Here is a 24,380-nt window from a genome sequence, read left to right on the forward strand (position 1 = left end):
ATTAATGCACATTTTCTCTGAGATGTTAGTGTTTTCTACAGTGAATAATTTTTCATATGTTTGAATAATAACTTTTATATATTTTAATAATCAATATAGAAAAATCTTATTGCAAGATTAGGCCTTTAGAAAATAATGTAAATGTCAATTAAAAAAATGTACATTCCTGTTGAGGGCATAATATTCTTGTTCCTTTGTCTGAGAAGTACCAGTGTATCTTGGGTGTTACTGAAATGTAGAAGTACATTTCTTAATGAAGCACAACTTGAATTGCTTAAAGAATCTCTATAGAATTTGCTAATACTACTCCTCATATACTGTTGGAAATATATTTTAGTTCTGCTTTGGCAATAGACCTATACATATTTTAGAGGAATTTTCCAATATGCAGTAAGGCAACATTTTTGATGAAGTGATGACGAAACTATCATCCAGAAAGATAAACCAAAACAGCACGACTTAGCATCAGAGGACCTGGTGGCAGGTAGTTATCTTCTCCATGTCACAAAAACATCTGCGGCACAACCATGAGTTACTAGGAAAAGCCAGGTTAGCAGTGAGAAGAACCAACCTGAAATGACAAAGCTTAGCATCTTCAGTCGCACCACATAACCAGAATGTGGATGGCAAGTCAAAACCAGTAACACTCAGGCTACAGAGAGGGTAGGAACAGATAGAAAACTGGATACAGCTGAGATTGCACAGCTGTTGATCTCAGCACTGCATTGGTATCTATGGCTGTGAATTTCTCTTTGCTTCAAAAGCCCTGATTTATGCACAGGTGGGAGATAATTTAACCTTAGTTTATAAAAGAAATATGAAGCAAAGGTTTGAATAATTTATTGAGCTAGGTGACAGTCTGCCACAATACTCTCTTCAATCACTGTTTTATGAATGGGCCATTCTGAAAATAGACAAAAGTGGTTTCGTTAATTTATTAACAGAAATGTAACTGCATATCAGAAAATTAAAACTGGAGGACTAACACTGGCTACTGTCACAAGAACAATTTGCTGATGTGTATGTAGCATCCCATCTTGTTAGTATTTACTTTAAATAGATCAGTTGCATATATTACTAGTGATTATCATTATCAGTTCTTTACCAAAACAAGAGAGAGAGAGCTCCTGCTCATAGCACTACTTTATTGGCATCTTAACAGAAATATTTGAGAATAGGACAGTAAGTGGGAACAATGTTCTTAGTAGATAAGTTCAGGCTTACAAGTATTTTCAGAAAGCAAACACCATTTTGCTGTATCTAGTGTATCTTTATATTTATACAACAAACACTCTCTGAATTGTGCACCTCATTGTAGATATTGCTGGAACCTCTCTGCCATTTTAACTCACTTTACCGGCAGTGTGATTTCCCTTGAACTTTATTATCTGGTATTTGTCCAGTACAAGAGGGAAAAATGAAGGGGAAGAAAGGGAGTGGGGGAAAGGAGAAGAGGGGGAAGTACTAGGATAAAACAAATGGGAAATAAATTAAAGAGTGCAGGTAACTGACAGTAAAATATATGTTCTTTGGTTAGCAAGCAGAGAAAAAGAAAAGGACTTGCATACATGCTAGATACACACTAGCATTCTAAAGCAGAAGACAAGAATGTCAAGAGTGTATTCTTCCCCCACTGCCAGATGGAAGGGCTATTATTATAAATGAAAGGCAGCAGTAGTGGATGCCAGGCACTTTTGTTGTGTGCCAGATTCTGAAGTCCAGATGTAAGCAGGTTACCCCTGGGACAGGACAGGCTTCAGCTCCCGCAGCAGAACAGAACCAATCACGGTTTTCTCAGTGTTTATGATGAGCTGTGCTGTAGAGCTCTCCTTCAGCTCCACTGTGACTAGCATCAGTGACCCACTGTGCACAGTCTTAGCTGCAAACCTGGAGGGGGAAGGAGAAAAAAAAATCACTGAGGATCGTAAGGTCAAAGACTACTAATACTTCTTTCTGCAAAAGTTAAAGGAGCTCAAATATAAGAAAATGCCTCCAATTTCATTAATCCATTTCAGGGGATACATCATAACTTCCACCCCCCCCCCATCAATTCTTCAGAAAGAGAATTGGTTCAGCATTGTGCAAATATTTTAGTATCAAAGGACAAAAAGGTATAATGCAAAATTGTGTATTTAATTTGAACAATAAAATCTATTTAAATCAAATTATTTTTTAAATTCTGATTCTTCAGTTCACCTACAATACTCAAAAATTATTTCAGTGCACATAGGCAATTTGAACTCAGTTGTATGGCGAATTCCAAAGATAATCTTCATGATTTGGTACCCCAAAGAAAATGAAACTATGCCAAATGTATTAAAACACTTCCAAAAAGCCAAATTATTATGTTTCCAGAAAAGTGCATCTTCCTGCCATCTCATGAATTAATGCAACTTTAAAATATTCAAACTTATAAGTGTCCAACATGGTAAAATGAAAGGATGGTAACAGCTCAGTCTTTTGAAGACACCAAGTCATTCTGTCTGTGAATTTATGTCCAGAATATTAATCATAATTTTATGACTAAATACTTCTAAATATTTTATGATTAAATATTATAAAGCCCTAGAAAACAAACAAAAACCTCCCCAGATAAACAAAAGTTAGGACTAATGCACCATTACTAAATTCCAAGACATGGAGAATCCACTAATTACATGGAATTAAAAGCAAAACTAGCCTTTTAAGCCCCACAATTGACTGGAAAGCCATTTTAGGCACAATGAACTTCTGTCAATCCTGTTAATTCATTCTGCATGCACAGCCAGGCCCCAGAGACAGGAAGGAAGAGGATGGCAACAGCCTAGGTCCCCTGCTCCACAAGGAGCACACCACGCTGGCTTTTTTTTTTTTTTCTTTTTTTTGCTTTTTTTCTTTTTTTTGGTTACTTGACAACACAAAGTTGCTGCACATGGGCTTTTGAAAACACTAACAAGTGTGGAGCAGGTCTGCGACCCAGGCTGACCCCACTTTGCAGGGCCAATCTCCTCTCCTCCGGCTGAATGACACGTGTCTGAATCCGAGCCATCTGCCTCAATTTGCGCAACATCTTCAGCCACAATAGGACCCAGTTAGCCCTGACAACAGCTCACAATACATAAAAATAAAACTGCAGGGCTGACAGCACGCTGTCGGCTATTCAAGAGCAAACCAACTGGTCAGTGTCTCATGTCTGACAATTAGCACGGGCCTCGCAAAGCGCCTGCCCGGGCCCTTGGGGATCTGTTTAATTACCATCAACATAAAGGAGGGAGTTTATCAGGAGATACTCAAAAAACTTACTCCAGACTTAATTAAAATATTAGCCACTTAAGCAGGAAGCAGGTTCTCTTTAAACGAGAAGTAATTTCTGTCTTTTTTCTTTTTAAACTAAGCATATCAAAATCTCATAACACATTATACTAATTAAGGAAACATGGGGCACTTCTCTAATGTCACCCATCACAGGTCAATCTACTTCTTTTGTCCAGATTATAGATACATTCAAAGACCTCTCCCTTTAACAGGAAATTCTAAACCAGCATTACTACTATGAAAAATAACTACTTAGCTAGTTACACCAATGATTTTGTCTATTTGCACCGCAATGTAAAAGATCCCTATTTCTCTTGTTGATTTTGACGAGGATAATTATATAAACAATAGTCTTATTAGTCACTTTATTTACTTAACAGTTGTGTCTTGGGACAACAGAGAAGCAGATTATGTCTGAGTATGCACATAAAAAGCTTGGTAGTTGGCACTCCTGCTGTGTTTCGTAGCCTCAAGGCTTGATTATACCCTCTGTTATTAAAAACTGAAAGTGATACAAAGTCAGTTTTCTGATAAAGCCAAGGCAGCCTAAAGCATCAGAGATCAGTTTTGCTCTGATTAATTTTGAAATGTGTATTCACAAAAGCAGATGGGGGGGGATCAAGATTATTCTGAACAAAATACTTGAAATCAATAAATGTGAATTTGTACGTGTTTTGCAAGATGCAAAGGTCTGATATGCAGATAATTTTACACAAAGTGTTAGCATGCATAACTAACATTGGCTGAAGGATTTATTTTAGTGGTCACCAATCTGGAATTACTTCGTGAAAGAAAGAACTGCAACAGAATGAGATGACTTATTTCACCACTTTAGAAAGATGTATAGAAAAATGACACAATGTGTTTCCCACTGATTTTGAACTCTGGAACCCCAATTTTTTTTCCTAAAATAGGAAAGATAATTTAGTCTCCAAAAAGAGTTATAACACAAACATGTTTGTACAGTCTCTGAAATGAAATATAGTTACTAAAGGATGAAGCAAGTGACTTTGGGTTAGTGATTAGTAAAACCAATTTGCTAATTATTAGATGTTTTAAAAACACTCATTGAATGATTTGGTAGGTAATACCTAGTCATTAGATTAAGCACACATTATTGTGTTGTATATGCTTATGCTTATCATAAACCAAACTGGATTTTACAAAATGTGTGTGCTGCTCAACTAAGTATTTAGATCAGAAAGCCATTCAAAACCTTTCAGCAGCAAAAATGAATCACTATATATTTATGTTTTGTGAGAAGCTATGGAACACCTTTTTTTCCAAGAGGTCAGTAACTGTTTTTACTTTTTTGAAAGCTGATACTGCCTTAAAGATAAGAATTTGAATACTAAAAACTTAAAAAAAAAATAGAGCAAAAAAACCAAAATCAGACTTCATATTCTGACTCAAATAAGCCTTGGAAACTATTCTGTGGTATGTTAAAATCTAATTTGTAAATTGGTTGGTTTGTAGGTCCAAAATATAGGTTTTGTCCTTTGAACAACTCTTAACATAAGATGTTATTTATTACTGCGTTATTTATTACCATTCTGTTGCCACAAAGGGTACATGAGTAAATATGAAAAAAATGATAAAATGAGAAATGGTAAGTGAGAATATCATTCAGAAAACAAAACCAAGTATTTACTAATAATTTCAAGAGGTCCATTTTGGCTATACTACAGTTATTTGCTAGTTTTCTTTCTCATAACTTTACCTGTAAAACTGCTTTTATAGCATTAAAAATATTCAGAAAGGTCTGCAGCTATTAATGTTTTCCCCATTTATAAAAAATTATGAGATTAAGTCAAAATAAAAAATGTGAAATGTATTTGCATATTCTTAAGTGATTTTTTTCTTTAAAACCATTAATTATTCTGTGGGAAAGGGACATGGAACAAAAGAGGAAGAGTTCATGCATTTACATAGACATAGTATCTGTCAGTAGCTAAGAAAATGTACATCAATTTCTAAATCAACATCAAGGAAGTCCAATATATTTTCAGAAAGTTTTCCCGTCTTTCAACAGTTAAAAACCAAGCAGATATTCTTGGTCACTTTTCATAAGAATAACATTTGTTAATACTTGTCATATATATATTTGAGTTACAGCTGTTCTGAATTCCTAACAAAAGGAAAAACGGGAGTGTTAGAGCCTACAGTGTGACAGTATTTCCCAAATGCTGGCTTTGCAATAGTGACTACCCTACCTACAGGCTAAAGAGTTATTTTCCCTTTATTTGTAGACAGATGATAGCTACAATATACAGTAGAGGCATTTTAAATTTGGAAAGGTTATAAAAATTCTAGGCCAAGGAATAAAAAGTAACAAAACAGTCACTCTAAAAATCTAATCTTGGAAACTCAACATCAGAAAAAGTAAATTTATAACTGAACACTCACTATCAGGACATTTGTTTACAGCAAAGCAGGGTTTGTTACGCACAATTCAACCGCACTAAAGCGCTCTCTTTCCTGTGGGGCACTCTTCCTCGCCTCCGATTTTTCTATTTTAAGTTCAATTTTCTTCTTTCTTTCCAGAAACAGTTACAATGGCCCATGGAAGCTAAAACTTTTTTTTTTTTTTTTTTTTTTTTTTAAAAAAAGCTCTCGTATATGAAGCCTTCAATTACTGCCTGCTGAAGCAGACAGAATCCTATTAGTAAGAAAGACGATCACAAGATGCAATGCCCTGCCCTAGCTGTAGAAAAATAATTAGTCCAAAGTTGACAAATGTGTAATCCAAGTTATGCAATGAATATATGCTAAGGAAAAAAAAACCCTTTGAACTACTCTCCAACTTGTAAATATAAGAACAATTATGAAGGACATTCCAGTTTATCAGCTGGGCAACAAAACATCTATAGTTTCAGTATTCTGACTCTCTAACTTACTCTGACAAATTCTATCTATGTACAGGTTTGACTTTATAACAAACTATTTATCTCAAAATGGGCTAAATGACTAATTACTTATGTCATTTCTCTGCATAAGCCTTAGAATATGAAAAAGTAGTATCTGGAATAGCATTACTATACATTAGTTCTGATATGGAGATACAGTAAGTTTAATAGTAAAACAAAAGCAATAACATACTCAAAGATTTTTTTCTTAGCCTGGTGATTTTTACTTCTCAGAAAAAACTTATTTAGTATTGTTTATTAATCATAAAATTTGATTAACATTTACATTAAAAATGGTATTCAAATAATTTGACATTGTTTTCTTTCTTTCTCAAATCATTTCATGATATTTTAACCTTTTTTTTTTAAACAGATTGTTCAAGATGCCTAATTCATTACCATCATTAACTTATTTTCAATATTAACTATTTGGGGGTTTAATTAAATCTGCATGAAAATAAATTACATTCAAATCTGCACTCCATTTTTATTGTTTTGAGTTTTTTGCCAAAATAGATTTTTTTTGAGTTTATCCTTGGTTGCCAGTGACCATTTGCACTGTATCTCTAACAAAAATGTGGAAACGCAAATGAGTCCTCAGAACTTATTGCCCAATTCACAGGACTAGTCCACATGTTCAGAAGGATGCTGCATTTTTTTTTTGTTTTAATCTTTCCAAATATTTACTTTTAGTTCATTAGACTTCATCATTTTTACCTCTAGATATTTATACCTCCTTCCCAAAACTTCAATAAGCTAAGAACTTGAACCAACATATTTGCTCCTCACCTAGAAAATTATAATTGTAATACTTGATCTTTTTTTTCTCATCTATTCTATTCATTTTATTTTTCCTGATCAAGTATTTCATATGATAACCTTTTTGAGAATTACATGCATTCACTTTTTAAAACAGGTTATAAATTTTCATTTGAAAAAACTTATTTAATTCCAAGAAAATAATTCACCTTACAGAAATATATTAAAATATAAATCTTGCTCAGAGGTCTTTCAAATCAAGGATATTCTTCTGTTTGGTTAGTTTCTTAAATGTTAAATGTTCACTGTTTAAACAACTGACTAGGAAGGTTCCTGTTTGTTTTTCAAATAAAATGCTCCAAGTATTTTTCACTTTAAAGCATTCGGATACAAAAGCAGTGCTGTCCTCTAGTGGACAGCAAACAAGCTCGGCTAGAACAATCTGTTTTGATTAACCTTGTATCCCAAATAACTCACTCTTGTACACCTTTAAAAAATTAAACGTGAACTTAAAGTTATTTTTAAACTCTATAATCTACATACAAGCTCCTTAAATACAATAACATATTTAAAATGTTCAAACGCCTTAAAACGATGTTACAGAAAGGCATTCTCTTGATCAAGTATTTTATACCAGTTAATCAAAACCTCCACATGCTATTAATATGTGAAAACTGTACTAGTACCTACAGTGGCCAGCTGTTAGCAGTGAGAAAAATCTCTATTATTGGAACATTAGGATTTGGTTAAGAAATTTATATATATATATATATATATATATATATATATATATATATATATAAAAAATATATATTATATATATTTTTAAATATGAATGTACTCATTCAGTAGAGCTTGTAGTGTCTCTCTCTATATAGAGAGAGCATATATAGAATGCATTTTTCTTCTTATGTATGAATAAAAATATTTACCTAAGAATAATGACTAACCAGAAAGACTCTTAGTACTGGTTGACAAAAGAAAAGCAAATGGTTAGCCTAGCTGGGTCATTAACAGCCTGAACATTTTTTTTAATCTAAAATTATTTTTATCATAAATCAAGAGAGTGCTAAGAGTTTACATCTTCCGGCTTTGGAAAGGCAAAGGCTGAAACACCTGTGGACAGGGATATACTATTCCATTTAGAATTCTGTCTCCTACTGGTAAAGGCTAATAGAGAAACTGTTTTGCCTAGGGTATTTAGCTTTCTAATTAATTCCTACTAGAGAAATTAGGAAGCAAAAGCAAGGCTGCACACCTATTACAAGTTTATTTACTTGGCTACCCATTGCAGCTCCCTGGAAAAAGATGACTGGTCCCCACAGCTCAGAAACAATGGAAGCAGAACAGTCCATGTAACTGCTTCAGGGCAGCTACTGCCCGAGGTAGAGTTCCCTTCCTTTCAGCTCTCAGGCCAGCTGCTTAGTAAAATCCTTAGAAAAGATTTCTGCAGGCATGCAGTGCAGAACAGGTCTTTAAGAAAATATTCCTGGATATACAGGACCTCTTTGTCAACTAATGAAAACATTTATTTGGATTCCAGTGGAATAATTATAAACAATTTATACTTCTTATCAATTTCTACTCTGGCTTATCCTCAATGAACAGGTGATATCCCCTCCTTTCTGACGTGCTGGAAGTAGCTTTAGTTATTAATTATGGTAAGCTGATGGGACCTGATCATCAACTTTCTGCTTGAGAATTGTTCTAAATTTAGTATAAATTGGAAGGTGATACACACAGAGAAGTTTTCCAGGTGGACCCTTTCAAATGATCTTCCATACGTACATAGATGCACAATCACACACCTTTTCTCTCCAAATTAAGTGTTGCTGGATTAAAAAGATGTGGGGAGGAAAACTGATTACTAAGCACACCATTCTCTGATAATCACAATTGTCTGTAAACAAAACCCTCTTTCCTTTGAGGATCAGCCTGCCAGTATACCATAAATGGGACATGACAGGTTGCAAAATGATAAAGAGGGGTGAATGCAACCAGATTGTCAGGCTGATGCACAGGGGGCATCGAAAAGCAACTTCAGTTGCAAAAGCAACTGAAGAGCAAGGGTTGATCCTTGGATTTCTGTGTGTAGGGTGTGTATGGTTTCTTTTTTCTTTTTTTCTTTTTCTTTTTCTTTTTTTTTTAAAACTTGCATTTTATGCAAGTTTCTATAGTGGATCTAGTTGCTTTTATGTTCTTCAGGATTTCAGTGCCCATCTGTTGCAATGTGCTTACTGTCTCCTTTACATGATCCCACAGTATGTTTTTGACTGAGCAAAAGATAATGGCTGCCCCACAAAAGACAGGTGGGAAACATTTTACATCTTGTGAAACACTTGCTTATCCACAGAATCACATGGGCCATGGGTAGCCCAAACAACAATGGATTGCACAGTGCAGGCTCTGAACAAACTGGTGTAACTACATAGTGTAGTCAAGTGTCACTAAAAATACAGGTTCCAGAAGCAGCACAGCCACTGTGTGCAGTGCTGTGCTTGAGCTAGTTAGACCTGCCCCAGCAACGAGAAGTGCCCTTTTGCGCTTCTTGCTTAAAAACTAGCTTGTTTGCTGCTTACTCAGGTGTTTATTTTGTCAGCATGCTAAGAGACTAGAAGACACTTTCTGCAAGTTGAAGTCTTCGTGATCTATAGAAGGAAGAGATGGCTATTGGAATGACTGCTTTAATGGTGGCAAAGGAGAAAGATACTAAACTCACTATTTCAAAAGGTGTAATAACAGTCCTGAAGCAGATTAAGGCTTCAGTTTTGAAAACAAAGAAACTGAGGTTTGATTTTTTCCAAAACTTGAAATCATCCCATTCTGTGTTGTTGAAATTCTAAATTTTACCATCTCAAATTAGAGGACTTAAATGAATGCTGTCATGCGTCTCAGAGTGCTGGCCATCTTGATGAACTGCAGAACGGAGAGATGTAGATGACACCATGGTGACTGTTTATTTCTAGCCCAACTATTTCCTGTTACTAATTGTGGATTCCTTCTAAAATACAAGGGCAGCAATGGACTAGTTCAAAAGACCAGTAAGCTAGCTGAGGCTATGTAAAATTTCTTCTTCATAACCATTTTGTCAGGTTCAGACTTTTATCTCACTCACTGTCTGGGCAGTGAAAACTGTGGAAAAGGTGCTTAAATCGCACCATTTTGTAGAACCCCCGTCACTGGGGGAACTAATACACTACAGTGCAATGCATATTGCTTATGCAATGCTTCAGGGAGTGAAAGGCAGAGACTGGGAGTTCAAGGAGGCCTGATTTGCCATTCCATTATGCACTGATATGTTCTGATATCAATGCAATCACACAAACATAAACATCAAAGTGAAAGAGTAAAGAATCAAATCCAGTTCACAATCTCAGCTCCGAATGGACTTTTCTGCTGTATGCTATTGCCAACACATTAAAGAGACTTTTGCAACATTTTGAAGGTAGTAGAAGCAAGTGTTTTCTCTCTGCATTTTCCATGAATTTCTTTCTAAGCCAATTTACCTTGAGATGCCTTTTCTTTATGCAGAGGGCCTTAAACAACAGTAGAGAGTATTTTCACACTTGTGAGAGGATCATGATATCCTCATTTACCATTAAAGTCTTTCCAGCATTAAGTAAAGTCTGCAACTAGTCTTTCCATTCTATCACCTCTGTTTTCTTCTGCTATATTCAAAGTGAAGAAAATGAAGATGATCTATTCTGGTGGGATGTTATGGAGCTGAAAAGGAATAAGGCATGAAGAAGCCTGAGGAACTTTTAGAATATTCATCTGATAGGAATAAGCAACACATCTCGATAGTAAAGCTAGCATGAAGAAAAAAGGCTGATGCTGATGAACAAATTATCGAAAATTTGAGTTGAGTACCATCTTCATCTCATCATAATTTGAAATAGAACAGAACAGCCTAGGATTTACTTTTGACATACGAAGCAATGAATGTTCTTGCCCAAATGGAGATAGGGAGCTGAAACAATGGTCTGTAAAAGAAGCAACTTTGAGGGATTAAATATCCTCAATTACCTAACCTCTTATCATGTAAATGGAAAAATTCTTGCTAGACTCCCCCACACATCTTCCAACAACAAATACCAGACATACATTCAACTGAAAAGTACTTCTTGGTCCCTAAACAAGGTTATTAATACTGATTAAATACCTGTAGGAATACACACTTTGCTTGAATACTTTGCTTTCAGTCACTTTGTTTTTTCATATTCAAATGGTGACCATGGATGTGGTCTGAATCACAAGGCAGAAACTTGGGGCCTTTAGCTGATTCTTCCTAAAGTCACATGGGCAACATCCAGGTGCTCTGCAACCCACTTCCACCCTTCATCTCTTAGAATACTTTTAACAAACAATAGTACTCAGAATATGGAAAGAGCTAGCTATGCTTTGAGACTTCTGCATCAATAACTATAGTCGCTTTTGTGAAATATTTTAAGGATTTGCAGTTTTTACTGCAATTTTTACATTTAAGGAAAAATGATATTTCCTGGTCCAGAAAATTCTCTCTTTAAATGCATTCCAGATTTTTGAATATAGTGTTTAAAATTGAAATAATGTTTCCCCTTAATAACGAAAACAAGAGAGGGATGTACAAAATAGTTAAAACTTACAAAGAATATGAAGGTGCAGCATATGCAACTTTACAAGGTCCAGAGATCTAATAGCTTGTTTAAACTCATCTTAGGTGCAGGTAACTACACTTAAGGGGAGTAAAATAGTATAGCAAATTTATTTTGCAAATATATGAATTTAAAGATGCACATATGTATTCTTGTCTACTGAGCTCAAAGTTTTTGCATCTATCACTTAAAAATGAATAAAATAGATCAGAAAATAGAATCTAAAATAGAATTAGTTGTGTTATCTGACATGTTATTCTACATTCAATAGCAGCTGAATTATTACATTTCAAGTAGTTATAAATTCCATAGTCATATGATAAAGAGAGGAAAAAAATGCATGCAAGAAAGTGTCACTACACTGTGATATGGACTGACACATAGCTGATGTATTTGACAGGTTTACAGTTATTTCATTTTCATTCATGAGAGCATGCTATTCTGTTGATGTTTATTTCAAGTATTTATTTTCAAATCTTCATTATATTTGCCCTAACGTTTTTTTTTTGGAGCAAAAATGCAATCCTAATAGGGTTATCAATTTAAGGACCAGTAACTGGATCCCACCAATATGACATGTTAAAACATCTTTGCTGTGAATGCAAATATGCCTCAACTGGAGGAAAAAAAACCCCACCAAAAACAAAAACCCAAGACACATGCACCTGTTCATGCTCATTAGATAAGCCTGTATTAAACTATACAATTTCATCTTGAATGAATATATTTCATTATCAGGCACTATAAATTTGTTGGTATTAGCAGTCATTAAGTTGTAATACTCAAGTTGGAAATGACCAACTGAAAGGTTAATATAATTCATGCTGCACAGTGCAGAACAACAATATCAGTTTAAAAACAGTATTTCTTTTCCTGTGTAAAGGGGTATGTACTAAGCACTTCCAAGAAATGAACTCAAGTAGTCCTCACTGAATAGCATGAAAAGCACTGACACAAGCTTTCCATATAAATTTTTCCCCAAATACCACTTGCAATAAAACAAACAATACAAATGGCAATACTATGGAAGAAAAAAACCAGTCAAAATTTCACTTTTATGAAATCTATTAAAATATGATAATTGCTTTGTCAAGGTAAAAGTGGTTGTTTATTTTATCACCCTGAAATAGTGTTCATGTCTTATAAATAAAACAAGGCATACGTCTTGCATCCATGAAATTTTGCAAGAGGCTCCATTGGTTTTTTTACTCTTAGAACAGAGTTGATTTAATCCAAATATACGTACATTATATAAAGTATATACATTTATATAAAATACACATTTATATAAATATAAAATAGACATTCATTCAGTCATTTGTTTTAGAGATTTGAGAAAGTCCTCAAATATTCATTTATCTAAATCTAGGATCAACTTTAATGACAATATAGCACTATTCAAAAGACAAACACGTTCATCACAACATCAGTTATCTAATGTTCGCATTCCTGTTCTCAGTAAAAAGTAGGTGCAAGCACAACTACATAGTATCGATGAATTCCAATTACTTATGGTGAAGCAAGTGAAAGGCTATTTTTTAAATGCCCATTACCGCTGGGCATTCTGTAACTGCTATGGCAGACTGAATACATTCATTTTTGAACAATTTAGACAAACACCTGAGATTTCAGGATGCTCCAGAGCTTGCTGAATACTTCAGCCCTACCAGGGAACATGCCTTCAACCAGTGTCTGTAAAGGAGTGCACAAAACAGCAAGTACCTCTTCAATTTAAATACAATTGGCCATAGACTCTTTTGTGGAAAACCTCCTTTTTCAGAAGGGCAAAGAAACCAAGATCAAATGAGAAACTTGACTACAATCATACAACCTGCAGCTGAGCTAGAAATTGAGCTTTTATTTTAGGTAGCCTTTTTGAGACTGTCACAAAACAATCCATCCCTATGCACTAAGTCTCATGTGATGTGTAGGGTAAAGATGCAGAATACCTGTATACTGCAGGCACTTTAGTCTGTTCTTGATTGACACTCTCACCTAGCCTTTGAATTGATGTTGAGAATGCAGGCTGTGTAGATCCCACAGGGAGGCAACAAATGAGGACTCTTTCACGGAGGAGCAGGTGTCAATAGTGACAATCATTTCAGTGCAATTGCACTAGCTGTATCATGTTTTTATGATGAAACAGAATTTTATCATTGACCGTATCAAATGCATAGGAAAATCCAGCTGGGTTAATGTTAATGCAATGCAATACAAATGCCCAGCAATGCAAAAAAGGCCAAATCCAAAAGAAGAGAAATATCAGGTTATTAGTCCTGTGTAAGCTACATGATTCTCACCATTCCAAACAGCCATCTCAGTCAGCAAAATTTTTAAGAGAAACGTAGTTCTTCACCTTCAGAAGAGATACTTTACTCTTATTTGAGTATTGAGAATTTTGGGGGCTCATTCATACACTGAAATAGTTGTAACAGATGCTAAAGAAGAGGTATTTCTTTACTGATTTTATGACCACATTAACAGCTTGCAATCATGTCTTGCTGTTATCTGTGTCCACTCAGTTTTCCACTCATGGCATTTTTCCTGTTTGTTCCTGTCGAAAGCGAGAAGCCATACACATTCTTGGGACTAGATGTTTTGAGTCAACGACAACAAAAGCTGTCATTAACCAACAGTCACATTGATTCAACTGACATTCTATACCACAACCTTTGGGTGAAATGGATTGATCTACAAGAAACACCCAGAATTAGATAGGGCCAATGACTTTCTTGGCTGACCACAACTATTTTTTCCTTACACATAAATAGAAAGGAGAAGAAAATATTCAACTTAAAAAAAATCTTCATCCAACTAAAAAAAATCAGGTGCTAGGTTTAACTAGTTGGATATCACAGGTCAAAAATTAATGTGGCAAAAAACAAGCTTCCTCTCACAGATGATAAACCAGAATAGGTCCGCTCACTTACTTTTGGAAAGAGAAACAGAAATCAAAAAAAAAAAAAAAAAACCCAAAAAAACCACGAAGTCCTGAAAGTATTATGCTTTGAAATGGCATTTTATCTTTTCCATTTGCAACCAAACTAGAAAAGGACAACTCTCCCTAACAGTGTACAGTAACATCTACATATGTGATGGACTAAATAAATTTAAATAAAGAGCTGAGTAGTACTTAGGCTCACGTTAATGCCTAGTTAGAATTCTATGTTACAGTGAAAATTGGGCACCTTATGTGTTAAAGGTATGGATAATAAAATTTTCCCTAATATTATAGAATGTGAATAAATTTTGAACTAATTGAAATTAATATTAAAGGATGGTCTCACTGAAAGTGACATGTAATCTTACCTGTGTATGTTATCTTGACCAGAAGGGACTACACCCAGATTTGCTGCCTTCACTACTCTCTCAATTATTACAAGACTAGTAGAGTTCTGTGGAGCAACAGCTATTGTAGCAGATGTCTCATTCATTCCTGTCAGCATCCCTGCAATAATAAGTATTTCATTACGAATATTTTAATATTTGTTTGCTTATTAAGCGTAAAACAAAAACAAAAGACTTCTAAACCAAAAAAGTTTACATTAAAAGTTAAATCATTCCTCGAGAAAACAATTTTATAAGAAATTACATAGTTATATTTGTTTAACATATTATTTGCCTTATCATAAATAAATAAATTACTAATACTGAACAATGATATGTGTGATACTAATGCAACTGAGAAACCAAGATGGTTCTTTTTTGCAAAAAGCATGATCTGAAAGAAGAATGTAAACACAGAAATGAAATATTAAGTAAGATTGATTTGGAGAAGTCCAGCTTAAATAAGACCAAATACAAAGACACCTTCTAATCTTTCAATCATAAAACGACAGTAATTAATTATAATTTTGTATTCAATTGCTAAAAATAATCTTCAGATTCAGATAGTAGTCATCAGTTCAATTTAGTTCATGAAGATAAAGTCATCACATTAGAAACCAAGAAATTCAGTTAGTATCCATATTTTTAAAATGTCATGATAAACTATTTGATTAAAATAATTTGAACACCACTACAAAATGGAACAGAAGTCTCAAGACTACATCCAAACATGAGTGACAAAAAAAAAAGTTGAGAGAAATATCGTTCAAGGACACTGTAACAAAGAAAACACTTTTCCTTCCTATCAACATCCGTTGTTTAGAAGAATGATTTGCAGGACATTCATGTTGATTAAAACCTAAGCAACAGTAACTACAATTTAACATCGTGTGCGTATTTTCACATTATGTTCACAATCTAAAAACATAGATAAACGATGGAACCTAGTACTTCAGGCAAAAATATCAAGCAACTGAAACCCACGACAATATTAACAAATGGAAACAACGCAAAACTCTCAAAAGGCTAGTATTTTAGGGGTATATATACAGTTCTAATCCATAGCAAACAGCACTAAGATGCTCAATATAGCAATTAAAAAAAGTAAACTGAACATTTTAATGCACTAGAATCTGCATTAGCTGCTCTCACAAAAAAGAAACATCACAGTAAAAATAGAAGAGCTCATGAGTAAATAATGGGATATTTTTGAACATGATCTACTCTTCAAGAGAACAAAAATAAAAATATACTTTCTATAAAAATCAGCTTTATCTTGGGAATAGTACATTCTGTTTCAAATTGTTTAACTTCACCACTAGGCAAAAGCTTTAAAAACTACATACGCAGACCAAAACTGCTTTTAAGCCGAGCACAGGGACTGACATAACACTGCTGAGAGATGTGTGTACTCATTTAGGATTTAAACCTTCTCCATTAAGCTCTATTGAAGAGCAAATGCTGAATAAATGAATGCAACTATGTTTATGTTAAAAGCCTGTTTCCCGCAGCATGTAATTAAAGGAAATGTTGTACAAAGCCAGTACTTTTGTCAAGCTCCTGTAAATGGAAAGATGGATAGCACTCAGAGAAGTGAATGCATTGCTTCATATTTAACCTTAACACTCTTGTCATTAATGGTTTGTCTAACTTGTTCTATAAAAGACAAGGTACTGCTCCATTGAAGTAAAATTAAAAAAATCAACTAAACCATGCTTTTCAGAACAGAAGATTCATTATCGTCGACTAATGTATTGGCATAAAGCAAAGTAACATCCTATCAAGTAAGGCACACATTCAATCTGCCTTTCCACCCCCCTTTATTTTTAACTCATGCTGTTTTATTGTTATAGGCAATTTGTACCACTCAGCATGACAGTGTAAACTGAATCAAGATTAATTTACATGCAAAAGAACACTTAGGAGAGCAGCATGGTAAGCAAATGTATTGTCTCGATTGCTGAGGTGGAAAAGAACCTGGAAAGAAAAAAGGGTACTCTAATTAAGGGGCATCAAATATGATTGCTTATGGTAGTCAAGGGCCAGAAAATAGTAAATGTCTGACCATTTAAAGAATTAGCATCTTGCCTGTTAGGAAGACAAGTTGGATGCATAAATCTTAATACAATTAAGTAAACAAATTGTTTATTTAACCATTTTTTTTTAATTAATGTAATTCAGGTATACTCTTTTTTAAAAATTTGACAAAATTATTTTAAAACATGTCTGTAGGAAAAAACACAAAGCATTATACTTACAGTAGTTTTAACTGGCTATTAAAAAAAGACCTTCCTAAAAATTCTGATTAATCTCCTGTTATAAGAATCACATGCCACCTTTAAGACTACATAAAACACTGGAATGTAAGAAAATTCTAGTCAGAGCACAGAGCAGCAATTAATCTGGGTTAATTAGCTAATACAATGAAACAACTGTACACAGTTTGAATAATAAAAGGAAATGAAATTGGAAAAAATTATACTGGTAGATAACAAGGCATGTTAGCTACCAGATAAAAGAGCACTCAGTCCCACTCTGAATCAAGTCAAGCAGAGTTTTGCCACTGACCGTTAAAAACAGCAGGACAAGTAAAAATTTGGATACGAATACCCCAGCGGCACCCTTCCCACTCATACAGAATCCCTGCTAAAGCAGCCAGACTTTTCCTGAGGCTGCGATGTAAAATAAGCTACGGAATCCCGAGGCCTGATGATCGGCAAAAATATTTAACCAGAAAGGGGGAAGATAGTTTGGCAACACCACTTTTATCCACTCTTTCCAAATTATCACCTACAACATGGATGTGAACTCAGCTGCTGCTCTCAGGAATTCCCTCAGCAGAGGATTCCCCAGGTGGGAACAGAAGGAGAGGTAACGTGGGGTAGCAAGGCTAAATGCATCACGCATAGCAGCGGGATAAATACAGCTCTCCAGGTTCCAGTGCTACCACTAGATAACCTTTGCAGCCATGAATATTCAGTAACCTCTCCATGCCCCTCTCCTTATGCCATCAGGAAGAAAATGGAAATACACAAATGTACCAGACAATGCAAAGCAGCGCAGTGTAATTGAGTAAAGATGTGCAGCAATGAATAGTCTTCTACATATCAGTATAACACTGGGTATTTCCTCTTTAGCATTCTTATTAGATTACACGTGCAATTTAGATGTAAAAATCCTTAAAACCCAAACGTATTCTCATTCTCCCCAGTATAATCTTGCATTTCTAATATTGTGCTCACTCCTTCACTATTTTTAGCAATTTGATAGCACTTTTGATAGCAAATAAAACAAAGTATCTCCAGGTACAAGACTTGAAACATCTTATGTCCAAAAACAAAAAGGGAGGAGGAAAAAAAAAGAGAAAAAAAAAAGAAAAGCCATGACAAATGGAAAAACAAGTTACATAAATCACATTCATTTGGAGAATACAGACAAACCAAAGTTAAACACAGAATAGAGCAATATACACTAACTTCTAAATCGCCCTGCATTTTATTATTATAATTTGGAATTTTCATTTAGCAAGATAGCACAGTAATTGTCCCCAAATACTGGTTGTTCCTAAATCTCTGTAATAAATACTTATGTAAAATTTAGAATTGAGACCACTATTACCAAGAATATTCTGAAACAGCTGATATCTATAATAAAAAAGATGCAATAGAAAAGGTTTTTAAACCTATAGTAAATTTGCCAGCATCAAGTCCTGCATCAAAGAATGAATTCAGGAAGACAGAGAGCGCAATACAGAAATGCCAAGAGACCTTCATGGATTTACAAATACTTCATATAAACAAATTTTCAAATAGCTTTATTCAGAGTAGCCTTTCTGCTCTATTAAACATAGCAAACAGCTGCCAGATTTATTCAGACAAATAATCAACAACCATAGAAGTAAAATGGCAGAAGAAAAAGGAATTTTGGCAACAACTCCACAGAGGACCCCAGCTATTCTCCAAGTACACTTCTGTGTGCTCGTGGTTCTGTATGGCCAGTCAGGAGGAAAAAACCCTCAGTCACAGCAAAACATACAAAAACTCTATCAAAATATCATGAAGCAAGCAAATATAAAAACACGCGGGAAGAGGTACAATAACCTTCTTTCCTTTCATTATAACCTCAGCTACAATTTTTAGAAGGGAACAGTTTAAAATAAATGTGCCACAGCCTCATTCAATCACTCACCTTGGTTTGCTGAGCAGGTATAAAGCAGAGGGGCAGGCTTAAGCCAGCAAAGGGTAAGAACAGCAAATAAGTATCAATTGGTTAAGAAAACAAAGCACAATCCTAACTTTTCTATGCCGCAATAAACTTTAACTGAAAATGATCTAGATAATATTTAAACTACTTTCTTAATCATTCAAAAATACATAAGCAAGAAATGTTCAAAAGCAATAATTAATAATACGTAGCATTACTCATTGCTGTTCTTGACTGCTTGATGGATATACTGAGTTTCTAAGCCTTACACAGCAATGAGACAGAATCCCATGGGCATATTCTCATCTCAGTGTGAAGAGATTCACACATATAAATCCCCATACACTGAGAGAGATGAGTAAACACTATTGCATTTGAATACATCCAAAATGCAATCATTTATATTTTAGAATATCCCAGAATCACATCCAAATTAAGGGTAGCAGTGTGGATTGTTCCACTTAACACATGGGCAAAGCTAACTACAATTCTCTCTGGTTATTCTGCATAAAATGTTCAAGTTACTAAATGGTCCTATGGGGGTTTGTGTTTGGACTAGAATCAAACTTATCTTCCTTAAAGACACAACATTAGAAGAATGTCTGCTGAGGTATATGCAAGATGTCACCTTTCTAAAGCTTATTCCAGCAAGGATATTATTTTTATACGCAGAAATGTTTTAAAGGAGAAAGGTTAAAATAAACTTATTAAGTAGTTGAAGAAAAAGTACACTAATAGTATTTAAGAGTAGTCTTGGAATAAAGGCTAGTAAAACCCATTATTTCAATTTATATTTGGTTTATTTCTTGGAGCTGGGGTTCCAGTTTTCTGCCTTACTGCTAATATGAAGCACATTAATACTTCATGACAGGAAGCCAAAACTCTTTAAGCTAAAAGATTGTTTAAGGATATGAGGTGGGCTTTGTGTTTTTAAAGGCACACTAAAGAAAAGTCAAATACCACTGTACGACTTCTTAAAGGTATTTTTAAATCAAATCATCAGTATCAGACCATACTAAGAGAGAATAACACTGAGAGCTACACTACAAGCCCGTTCTGTACACTTGGAAGTTGAAAGCACCACAACTGTCTTCTCATCCAAATACATTTATTGATGCTGCTGAAATAATGTTTCTCACCTTGCTCCTTCTTAAAGTCCTTCTCTGACATAGTGACAGGTAAAAGCAGTTCTCCAACAGCGGGCTGAATGTTAACGTTGAAATGATCATCCTTTGTGCTGGGAAAAGAGAAGTTGCAGAGAATCGACCAAGTGCTTTGAAATGCATTATTATATACATATCAGCTCCAAATTTACTGTGAAATCTACAAACAGTGTAAAACCTACCTGCCTCATTTCTACCCTGTAAATCCAAAAGTCTGCTAATATTTTTACATCAGTGTAGGTCTTCAATGCTTCTTCTCCAGCACAAATACAGTACCAATATAGTATGCACACTCTTGTATTTCTGAAAATGTTACTTTTACTCACATTAATATTTGTAATCTATGAAGCATCAAACTCAAACTAAATGTGTGCAAAAGATAAATTAATACGGATTTTACAATTCTTTTAAAAGAACTGTTATTTAGAAATTCAGTCATCAGCAACAGATGTCTTGAGAAACAGGACTAAACCTAGCAAATTTATAGTTTCAGAAAAAAAGGATAATTCTTGTCTGAAAAACAAAATTAAAACAATAAATTTGGGAGTCAAGAAAATAATGTTTGATCACTTCAGTTTTTGCAGACTTTAACTTTTGACATATTTCAGCCCACAGACACCCTCCCCCCATTGGCCAATTTAAAAGCATGCTGGAAAATTTTAGATTTTGAGGCAGCTTTCATAATGGTAGAGAGTTTAAAAAAAACCAAAAAACCAAAAAAAGCTGTCAATAGTAGACTACTATTATCACATGCTAGAGATTCCTCCTTAAGAAATAAATCCCATACAATCAATGCTCTCCCTAACCAACCCATTCACTAAGTTTCTGATTATCTGGTCTTGGAGTTCTCCAGGTCTACAGAAACTCAAGGCACATTGCATTCTGCCATGTTCGGTTGACTAATTACAGTTTACAGAATTCAGCTAACAATTCAGGATCAGTATATCCAATTAGAGTCTTTTTACAGCTGTGAGGCATGAGAAACTTTTAGAAAAGAACACCTTTTGTTTTGCCGATGTACCAAATAATCAATATATATTGATTGCTGACATGCCTCAGATATCCTATGTAAATATAATGATAAAATCGTTAGAATGAGAAAAAAAATTGATTAACATCCATGATATTTAAATTAAGCTCAAATATTTGTTACTGATTTTTAATAAGCTTGACTTTAAAATTCTGCAATAAATTGACTGATGGAAGAAACAGCATTAGATGATTAATATAGAAGATATATTTGTCGTCTTCCTAATGATACAAGATAAACCACCTGAAAACAGGAAAGAAAGCATTTTATTCTCCTATTACTTACAATTATAATACTTACCACAGTTACCTAATTTCACAAGCAAATGTTTAGGAATTCATATATTCTTACTTTCTAACATCTGACGTACTATAATCGTGCTTATAGATGCAATGTCAAATACAGACATTTCAGATGTAATTCAGGAGGAATGCTGCCTTTGTTGAAAATTTTCATCTCATAAACATACAGTGAAATAATTCCTTGAAACATAGCTAGTATTCACATTACAAAGAATCATTTATGGAGTGCTACTTTTTAAAATCAGCTTAGCTTACAAATTCTCATATTTTTTCCCCCATACTACTTTAAATACCATACATCTCTAAAGTCAGTAACATGCTACAAGGGCAGGGATTGGTTGATTGCCTGGCAGAATTAAGTGCATTGTAAAATAAGAGTCATGCTTTTCTTTAATACTTTTTGCAAAACCAATCAAGAATTCCAACAGCTTAAGAGCAGAAGGAAGGCTCTTTAAATCAACTGTCTCACAACTTTTTGCTGTTTATATACACTGTTTGGACTACTCTGAACTTAAAACTTTTAATGATACCTTCACACCAATGTTAGCTGAGATGTGCATGAAATAATTTGGTATAAAACTGATTAACGGTTCTGTGTGCAATGATTCGCATCCTGCCTTGACTGGACACGCCATGTATACATAAAACATCACTGATTAGAGTGTTCTGAAATGCATATAACAATCTTTTGACAATAACAAGGAATAAAAGCATCGGAATACCTTGAGTTTTAAATGGTTCTAACTGTGCTTGAGAGGACCACTTGCCATCACTGCCATACTAAGCATTCCATCCCCTAGCGATTAAAAAGCTAATAGGTATTCCTTGGAAAGCTATGACTTTTTCATTGGCTACAGGAAGAACTTCTGATTGCTGGTTATTCTTCAAAAAACATCTAGTTCTTGATTTTGTTACAGCCAGCATCTGGTTTACTTTGCATTACCTTTTTTTAATTTCAGTGTACTTCTGTAAGTCTATTTTTCAGGCAGAGAAAATTATCCTCCCTTTTATAATTCTCTTTATCACACACATTACAGACCAAATATACAGATTTTGTTTATTGATCTGCATCTACTTTGTTAAGTCTAGATATTAGAGAATCATTAATATCTAATTTAACAAAGAGTAATTTTACAGTTCTATAGATCCGTAGAATAATTCAGGTTGGAAGGGACCTCTAGAAATCACCTGGTCCAACCTCCGGCTCAGCGCAGGGCAGCTTAGGTCACAGGGCTCAGGGCCTTGTCCGTTTAAGCCCTGAGCATCTCCAAAGATGGAGATTTCATCAAATACTTAACGGATATGCTTAACAATTGAATCAAGACACGACAGTACAATATTATATAATTCCCCTAAATGCCTAATAAATAAGTTTCAGTGTATGTAACTTATTTATTTAAGCATTATTTATATTAATTACAATACACAAAAACCTGCAGAAATGGTTTGAAGCTTGAAATTAATGTTAAGAGTCTGGCAGACATTTGGTTCAAACTGCATTGACACATCTCTCAAGTAGTGTTGCTCCAACTTTCTTGTAGGAACAAGTTGGAGAAGCTTCCAATTTTTTTTTTTTTTTTTTTTTTTTTTTTTTTTTAAGACTGCATTTTCTGGTATTAGCTTGTGCAATAAGTTACATCCTTAGGGGAACCTGTTTGCTCAGTGAGGAGTGTAACAGGATGGAGCTCTAAAAGATTCAAATGAACAGGGATGTTTGAGAACAGTACCTTGTCTCTAGTTTGCAAAATCTCTTTCGTATGGAATTGTGGACGTAAGGACAAATAAAGTTAGACTTCATTATTCTTACTGTAATCTTAATGACTGTTAACCTGTACATATTGCCTTTTCAAAAGACTTTCGCCACTTTCAAAGAATCACATAAATGCCTCTTTTGATGAACCAATTAAGATGAAAAAATGAGAGATGATAATGCTCTCTCAGAAACAAAGGGAGACTAACCATCTCTGTCATAAGTGACACTGCAAGACTAACATTCAATCCTTTAGAGGAAGCATAGCTTTAACACTCCTTCAGATGGCTACAGCGGGAGTTTACTCTAGCACTTGTCATTTCAAACTTGGGCCCCTTTTCCTTGTTCCCTTTCTTTTAAAGGATTTGCTCCAAAAGTTTCCTGGCAAAGAAGTTGTCTTTTCTATAATGACAGACTTGAGGACAAAGATGACAGCACCATCTTTAAAACTAATATAAATAATATTACTACAATCATCTGTAAATGAATGCCCATTAGGCTCCACAATGGCAGTCTTTACTTTTCAAAGCCACGTAATAAGGATTTTTTTTTTTTAATAATAATAGGCTGGGGAATATTCTTCCTGCTATTACCATGACCATGGTAGCTTCTTGACCCAGAACACATCTATCAAAAAACAGCTCACTATTTTTGTCTTGTATTCAGAAATCTCCAAAGATGAATGAAAAGGAGAATAGAAAACAAAGAGCAACACTCTAGATTCCTGCAAAAGATGAAATCGAGAAGTATGGGAGACTTTGCTCATACAGTCATGTTGAAGAAGGGAACAGATGGCATTCCACTTTTACAAGAAAAAAGGCTAGGGAAATAGAAGGAACAAGAGTAGTTGCACATGTCCAGCCTTGCTTTTTCCAGGTCAGTTATCTATACAGATATATTTGTTTTCTGGAACTGACTACAGGGCCAACTGACTACTTTAGAGTAATGGAGTAAAAAGAAGACAACCAGATTGCTTGTCTTACTATCCAACATCTGTAAACAACTTAGTGAT

The 24,380-nt window shown here is 34.5% G+C and overlaps 1 protein-coding gene across 2 annotated transcripts in view; it reads right to left on the minus strand.

Annotated features, from left to right (window-relative positions):
- Window positions 1-1,125: 1,125 nt before the first annotated feature.
- LOC112987022 (AP-3 complex subunit beta-1) overlaps window positions 1,126-24,380 on the minus strand; it is a 151,001-nt gene continuing 127,746 nt past the window's right edge. The window contains exons 25-27 of one of the 2 annotated variants that reach the window (XM_064500489.1): window positions 20,263-20,360; window positions 14,903-15,041; window positions 1,126-1,887 (exon numbers count right to left, since the gene is read on the minus strand). In XM_064500489.1, coding sequence (XP_064356559.1) covers window positions 1,734-1,887; window positions 14,903-15,041; window positions 20,263-20,360 — 391 coding nt within the window. In that variant the 3' untranslated portion in view covers window positions 1,126-1,733. Of the gene's footprint in view, window positions 1,888-14,902; window positions 15,042-18,011; window positions 19,146-20,262; window positions 20,361-24,380 lie in introns of those variants that run through there. The other variant, XM_064500490.1, reaches the window with a different exon arrangement.

This window comes from Dromaius novaehollandiae, chromosome W (assembly GCF_036370855.1).
Source record: "Dromaius novaehollandiae isolate bDroNov1 chromosome W, bDroNov1.hap1, whole genome shotgun sequence".
Classification (NCBI taxonomy): Eukaryota; Metazoa; Chordata; class Aves; order Casuariiformes; family Dromaiidae; genus Dromaius; species Dromaius novaehollandiae.